The 7,815-nt window shown below is 37.0% G+C and overlaps 1 protein-coding gene across 1 annotated transcript; it reads right to left on the bottom strand.

The window, feature by feature from the left end:
• Positions 1–216: 216 nt before the first annotated feature.
• On the bottom strand, positions 217–5,219 carry DCTD (dCMP deaminase). The gene is made up of 3 exons (XM_010192649.1): positions 5,108–5,219; positions 3,478–3,574; positions 217–1,523 (listed from the first exon to the last, which is right to left on the bottom strand). The coding sequence occupies exons 1-3, from the start codon at positions 5,196–5,198 to the stop codon at positions 1,442–1,444; spliced, it is 270 nt and encodes an 89-aa protein (XP_010190951.1). The 5' UTR covers positions 5,199–5,219; the 3' UTR covers positions 217–1,441.
• Between the last annotated feature and the right edge of the window lie 2,596 nt (positions 5,220–7,815).

Below are 7,815 nucleotides of genomic sequence, written 5' to 3'. Positions count from 1 at the left end.
GGAAAAAAAAAGAGAAAGCAAGAAATTACTTTATAAATGGACATATCTTCTAATATGTACAATGTTCCCTTTAGAAGCCAAATGGTTCATGAACATTACACTTTATGTAATATCACAAATGCACAAAATATGCTTTGTATATGATTGCAAAAACAGCAGTACTCTGGAGCCAAGCACATAGCTTAATATTATAATAATGAGTCTACTTCAATGTAGTGGATTTTAATAAGATTTTAATAATACTGGTATGAAGCCAAATTACATAATGTCCCAAAATATGAAACAAAGCTTTTATAGAGAAAATAAAAGCTCACTGAAGTATAACCACATTTAAAAAATAAAACAACAACCACCAATGTTATCTAAACAAAGCCATTAGGCATACTTAATTTTAAAAAAATCAAATTAGAGAAAAGGAACTCAAATCTATTCCCAGATCTCAAGATAAAATTAAAAAGGATATTATTTTAGGCAACATTTATGAAAATGAAGGTACTACGCCAGCACTGGGAAACAAGCTAATATCATAATTGCCTCTTCTGGCACAGATATAGGTTGACTATCTCCAATTTCTCTCAAAGGACAAAAAATTATTCAGTTACCATACAGGTTGATTTTAAGACTGAGCTATGCTGGATTGTCTAGAAACAGCTTAGACCAATAAAACAATTTCCTTCTACACATGAAAACCAACTCCACGTAAGACTCCCAAAGGTAAAGAGCCAAATGATTTGCTCCCTCAACCCCCTCCAATTCTGGAGTCTTGGGGAAAACGAGAACTAGAAACCACCTGCAAACCTCAGTCCAGCACAGACTGTTCTCCAAATGGTTTTCTCTCTCGCCCTTCCCATGTAGGACAGTGTCAGACAGCAATTAAAACCAAAATCAGTGTTTCATTTGTTAGGTAACGCACGCAAAGTATCAGACATACTCAAAGCTGTATCACCTTTTAAATATTAGTGTTATGCCAGCTGGAAGATTAGCACTGGCATGACTGACATTTTTAGTCCTTTATTAGGATCAACTATATAGATCCACACATACAATAGAGAGCTCAACAGGTATTAGCATATTCCAACGTATCACTGGTTACAATAAGTCCCACTGCTAAGCTGAGTCTAAATCAATGCTGACAGCCTCTCAGAGCATGCGGTGATGAATACAGCAAGAATCAGAACAGTTTTCTTCACATACATTACACTGTCTCATCTACATGTCTCTAGACTTTTTAAGCAGTTTTGATAAAGGCATTAAAATTTTTAAGTAGATTTAGATTCCACATGACAAGATGAATTGAGGAGGACATTTTATGCCTTGGATTTCTTAGAAGTCTTACTTTAGCTACAGAAACCATTAAAAAGTTGCAAGTAACTTCAAGATGAAAGGCATTAGCAGCTTTTTAGAAAAGGATAATCACAGTCTTCTAGAGACTTAATGAGACTTAATTCACAAGCTTTTGACTTGGTCTGCTGTTAATTGAATCAAAGTCGATGATGATCTTGTTACACTTTGGTTTGAATTCCCTAAAATAAAGAAAAATACAGATACTAGTTAGTGAGTAGTTAAAACATTTTGCTTGCTTTAGCTCCAGCTAAATCTTTGAAGGAATGAAAAAAAACCCTCCTTGGATTCACATAGTTTTCATCTCTATGGGAGCCAATTATAGTGCACCACACTGAGAGAAACCTGGACAAGAAAGACTAAGACAAAAAAGACACACGGGGTGGGTTCGCCTGTACGTCCCTCGACTATTGGAGTTCATAAATTACCCAGGAGTCAGAGGACTTTTAACAATTTAGTTTCAGGTGGTGGCATCATGTTACCAGGGCTGGGATTTTTGATCACATATATTTATATTTCAAATATTTTTATATATATATATTTACAGATATAGGTACACATATGCATCTATAAAATATTTTACATACAGTATAAGTATTATATATACAGATACATGTGGATATATAGACGACAGTTGGAATACATTTCAATAAACATTTTGATCACTTTTTTTCCTGCCAAGTTTTCAAAGAACACTTTCAAACTTTGCCTCAGTATATTAAAATATTTTCTGTGCTAGGGGAATAGATCCCATTATGCATCATACTGGGGAAAAACCAAACTGGTTAAGAGGGAACCATTTAAAAATTGTAACTTGAGAACTGTAAAATTAATACTGCCACAAAATGTTTCCTTTTATTATCATTAGAGCATCTGCTACAGCAATTAGCAAGGAAGGTATTTGGGGACCAAGCATATATTTTCCAGTCTACCAGTAAACAAAGGATTATGCAAATAGTGTGGATTTAGTGCCTAATTAAGCTTTGCAGTTCAGTTCAAGAGATTCATTAAGTACCACCTACATCCTTCATAATCAATACAAGAATGAATAACAGTCAACACAGAGAAGCACATGCTGCTGACCGCAGAAACTCTGATTACTTTGTCCAGAATAGCAATCTGAAATGCAAGAAGCATTTCTCACCCTGGAGAAGTTACAAGATTTGACTTGCAAGAGAATGATTTATGCTTCCCAGTCAAAGAGTCTTAGTAGACAGGAAATACACTGAAGGACTAAAACTGAATTTTGAGTACTGCTGTGTTTTTTCATGGATGTTTCTTAGCCCAGTAGGTACCCTTCATCCTAAAATTTTATCTGTCAGAATTGTTATGTTTGTAATTTTTTTCAAGTCTTTATATTAATATTGTAAAACTTTTTACAGAGTTGCAAAGTCTCCCTGACTGCATAATTAGCCTCACCCACAGCATGTTATTGCAATCAAACTAGCTGTGGAACAGATTGTCTTTAGGTACCTCTGTCAGTGTCTTTAAAACCTCCACTCTTCAAACATTTCTCAGATTCTTATTACTTTAAGGCAAATGTTCCAAGTTTTATCCTTTTTCTCACAAGAGAAGCTGACCAAAGAAGACTGGACAACTATAGGCACCAAGAATACAGGTGGCTGATTTGACACCTTCTCAAATTGACTGGAGCAAAAAGATACTAAATTTTCAATAAGGATCAGGTAATCCACAAAAAAAATAAATCAGTTGGTCATTTCAGGCCAACTCACAGGATCACAGGCTAATTCAGGTTGTAAGGGACATCAGGAGGTCCTCTAAGTCTAACCTCCTGCTCAAAGCAGGGTCATCGATGTCTCTCCCGAGTACAATGTAACAAATAACCATCACATTCACAATTTCACGTGCAGTCCAGGAATGAAATGAGTATTCCAAATGGACTACTTTCTCATACAAATGTTATGAAATTGAAATTTAATCATACACAAGGCAAAAAGAATGGTTCAACAGTCTGTCAATCCAGTATCTTTTGCAGGCAGATAGAGCAAGCCATCTGCAAACAATACCAAAGAATAAAACACTGCATGAGGCGAAGAAAAATTTTTGCCCTGAAGTTAGTCTCTTTCACACCATTTTCTTCCTTTCCAAAATAAAGTTAATCCAAATTTCTCTTACCTGTATATAATACCTGCTAAATCAAACATCCGCCGTGCAGCTGTCATTTCCAGGGTGTCATGATACTTGTCAGACATAAAAATAACTTCTTTTATGCCTAAAAAAGCCACATAGAAAAATGTTAGACTTACACCAGAAAAAAAAAGTAATGCCATATAAAAACTGGTGCACAAAATCAGACAAGGCAGCATTCATCCACATAAGCTAGAACGTCCTGCTATACCCCTATTTCCCAAAATACTAGAGATTGTACTTGAGAATAAGGCTATATAAGGTAAAGCTGTTCTGGAAGATCATTCTTTCAAAAATGTTGGAAAATGTTCTTCTCCAGTTTCACCTAAGTTTAACTCAGGAAACCAGGTCAAAAACCTCACAGGCAAAAACACAAAGTAGACAGACTAGAAATTAAGCATTTTTGCAAAAAATAATTGAAAACTTACCTTTCTAGCTCTCTAATATTAATAAAAGTCTCCACAAAGAATGTAAACCCCAAATCCTGTTCCCCTTCCAAATGCACAGCTACAGAAGGATGCTTTTTGCTTTTGTTCTCTGTTTTACAAATAAGTCCCAATGTCATGCTCAAATCCTCATAAATGCATGCTGTCTCAAACTACTGAATGATCTATCCCTAAATTACTTATGCAGGAGAGATGTGCAAAGGCTGGCCCAAGAGAATACTGACACCTTACTGTGTTTACCAGACTACGTAAGTATCTCTACTTTGCAATTTAGTGCTGACCTCAGTGCGAAAGGATGAGTGACTGTAACGAGAACATGCAGCCAATCTACCTCAAAGACCATTTGATTTTGATTCTGTAAACAAGAGGAATGTAGCACAAATACAGAATACCGTAATCTTTCTCACTTCTCCTCTCTTCAGTTCAAACCGTACTGACCAAAATAAAGCAGCATTCTGTTTGTTACTTTCTTCTTAGATTCTCACAGCCATTAGTGGTGAGAGAAACTCCCCAGAACAGCAATCCATGTTAGGATTGCAAGACTTTACTCAGCGAGCAAAATATACGCTACTTTAAACAGAGATTTTTACGAAACTGAAACCTACTGCAGATATGCCCAATCTGAAAAGAGGTGACACATTGAGGCCAGCACCCTTGCTGCAGTGGCAGAGATTTATAACTATTGTAATGAAAAACATAATAAAGTAGGATCATAGAAGTCTTATGACATATATGAGCAAAGATATTTTAAAATCTCCAAATATCTACCATGTATCACATTCAAATTAAAATTTCATGTATATACTCCCAAAAGGCCTTTTGTCATGCATAAGTTTATTTCTTTCTGCCATACTCTATTCAATGTGTCAGAGCACAGTAAAATTGACAGTAATTACATGCAAAGTCTGTGTTGTTCTTTGGCAGCTCCTGGTCTAAAAAGTTACAAACCTAAATTAGAAGCACACTTAAAATCACAGAAGATGCAATTAGCACTGGAAAAATTTGGCACCATTCAGATGCAAAAAAACCCCACAAGTAGCATCTTATGAAGCTGACAGTACAATTAATTTAGATCTAACAGCGGCAATGTAACATCAAATACAACGGTGATAAGATACCAAAGTGCAGGCAGCACTGCAACCCTGACAAATCAGGCTGGCTCTACTCCTTACCTGCCTGGATGATGAGCTTCGCACATTCATTACATGGAAATAAGGCAACATACATGCTGCAGCCCTTCACATCAGCTGAGTTTTTGTTCATGATGGCGTTCAATTCAGCATGGCACACTGATGTGGAAAAAAAAAAGAAACAGTTCATAATATCATTCATTAAAATAAATCAGTCAAACTAAAATTAAAGAGTTACAGCATAACGGCTTACATCCTTTCAGAAGCAAATAGCTTGCACAGCTTGTCATAAAGGGCAGAGGAAGAAATAAAAGCAGAAATACCAAGATCAATGAAGGTCAATTGTTCTGACCAGGCTGCCGATTAGTAATGATATCATTAAGCGCATTAGCATTGCCATTTGCTAACACCTATTGCAGGCAACAAAGCCACAGGCTGTGGGCCAAGTAGTTGCAACCACCCTAAAGGGAAGCAATATCTCACAGCTTCACAACTCTCTGGAGTATCTAATTGCCAGTATAAAACAGCTCATTTATGTGTTTACATGCACAGATAGGAACAGTCTTATGGTTATAAGAGCGCGCTGTGTGCTCTTAAAGGCAGGAGAATCGCGAAGTAAAACCGAGCAGCTCTGTCCTCTGGGTCTCAGAACAGCTCAGCACTGCTGCATGATTCTCCCACCCCAAGAATACACAAGACACACTCAACCATAAAAATGTCCCAGCTTTAATATTAAAGTGAGTTTACTGCTCATTAAAAGGTGCCAGACTTCCCAAGCAGGAAAACAAAGTGCTCTGTTTCTCCATGGATTTGAGATAGGCCAGGTAGCAACAGACTACCCTGCCCTGTTCCTCCATAACACAACAGCTCTTTCTGGACGGATCGCACCTTAGGGCTTAAGTTTTTATGCTGTACACATCAGCAGATTATCTCATGTGTTGTCAACGCAGTTTCTGTGTCATCCACCATGAACCTCTGAAAAAAACGTTAGGATTTCAGAGAACTTCCTGTTTACTCCTAGGAACGACAGCAAGTTGCATAATTTATATACCTAACTACCACGAAACTCCCTGCTGCCCTGCCTTACTTCGGAAACAGGTGCTGAAACGAGGTGTGGGTTTGAGCTCAGCTAGAGACCTGCACATGCAGACAACATTAAGAGGTTTTCCACTGCTTGTTTTGAAGAATGGATTTTTTAAAAAAAAAGTTTCCTCTCCCCTGAATACATGGGAACATTAAAACAGGCAAAGTTACTAGCACAGGCTGATAGTATACTTGCTACTATGTACTGACCTTTGTGTGAATGATCTCACCACATAAAGAATAACTGAGTGCAGCACCTTCAACACACAGGAATCCTTGCTGAATGGAAATGTTTTCCATATGCACTAAATGTCTACATGGAATTTTCTATATAGCAGCTAATGCACTATAAATTTAGAGCCTAACATAGAGCACACAAGCTTTCCCATGCAGACAAGTCACAAAGGACCAAACACTTGCTAAAGAAAGCTCAGTACTGACTTCCCAGCACCACCGTGACCCTGCTGTCCACATGCCTTCTCATAAACAGTAAAGCCAGGAACTAACATAAAAAATAGGAAATGAACAAAAAAACCCCCAAACAAGTACCACCAATTTAAGCTTTCTATTACTATTATTATTGTTTCTATTGCAACTGTAACTGGGTCACACTGTATTTTAAACATATAATATTAAGTGTACGAAATATACAATTACATGAATCTATACATTTAGAAATCCAGAAAATACATTTAACTCCAAGTATATTACTGAGTTGCATTAACCTTATATTTCACTGAGTGAAAAAGTGTCGTAATTTCAGCAACTGGAACTAGGTTATGTCAACAAGACAAAAACATCGCTTCTAAGTTTCTTTGAACAATATACTTATGTTCTTAGGTAGCAGTCTAAAATATGGTAGGCTTCCAGAAAGAAAGGTGAGGGAATGTTTACAAAGGCTCTAAAAAACTAAAAAAACCCAAAACCACCCAACTAATTCCTTCAGTAAATATTTTTCCTTCAGTTAAACTCAGAAATCATCAGCTATAAAACCAGACAAGTTCCATTATTAGCACTGCAACAGGTTTCCTTCCCGCACTGATGAAAAAGAAAGGCTCTTTCCATAGTCTTCTACAAACTTTCAACAACAAACCTCTTCCCAAGCAAAAACAAGTTCAGGCCAAAAATAACTCCTAAAAGATCGTCAGCTGGAGCGAGGGAAAAGAGAAATTTTGCCTCCTGATCATCTTAACACAATCTGAAGTTCAGAACAATTACAACTCTCCAGTGTGGAAAGAAGGCACGAAGACAGTAATGAGGAAGAAACAGAGATTAATCATCCCAAGACAAAAAGTAGTGGGGTCTCTAACAAACCCAGCAGGGTTTCATTTCAGAAACAAAAGGAGATAGGTTTTTCATGCACATTGTAGCCTAACCCAGTATTTCTTACTGCAAAAAGCAGTATGAGACTAAAGGTTTGCACTGATACCAGAAGTAATCTATTTCTTTCCAACATATTTTTTTTTTCATCCTACTGGGCTATTAAATACAAATTCCTTTTGGCTGTTGTTGGAACTTGGAAGAATATCCTGGGCAAGTATCATCATGTGTGTCTTTGTTTTGTATATATTTCCCTAGACATCTGCTACTGGCCTCTGGAAGGGATATTATGGTTAGATGATCCTTAAGAAGGTTTCCACAGAATCACAGAACGTTACGGATTGGAA

This window comes from Mesitornis unicolor, unplaced genomic scaffold (assembly GCF_000695765.1).
Source record: "Mesitornis unicolor isolate BGI_N332 unplaced genomic scaffold, ASM69576v1 scaffold49849, whole genome shotgun sequence".
Taxonomy (NCBI): Eukaryota; Metazoa; Chordata; class Aves; order Mesitornithiformes; family Mesitornithidae; genus Mesitornis; species Mesitornis unicolor.
Note: the sequence above shows the minus strand (reverse complement) of the source record. Positions and strands in the feature narration are given on the sequence as shown.

Coding starts and splice junctions, on each gene's coding strand:
- DCTD (XM_010192649.1), bottom strand. CDS start 5,198: ATGAACAAAAACTCAGCTGATGTGAAGGGCTGCAGCATGTATGTTGCC. Junction 3,575..5,107: donor GAAGCTCATCATCCAGGCAG/GTAAGGAGTAGA, acceptor TGGCTTTTTTAG/GCATAAAAGAAGTTATTTTT. Junction 1,524..3,477: donor TTAGCAGGTATTATATACAG/GTAAGAGAAATT, acceptor TCTTTATTTTAG/GGAATTCAAACCAAAGTGTA.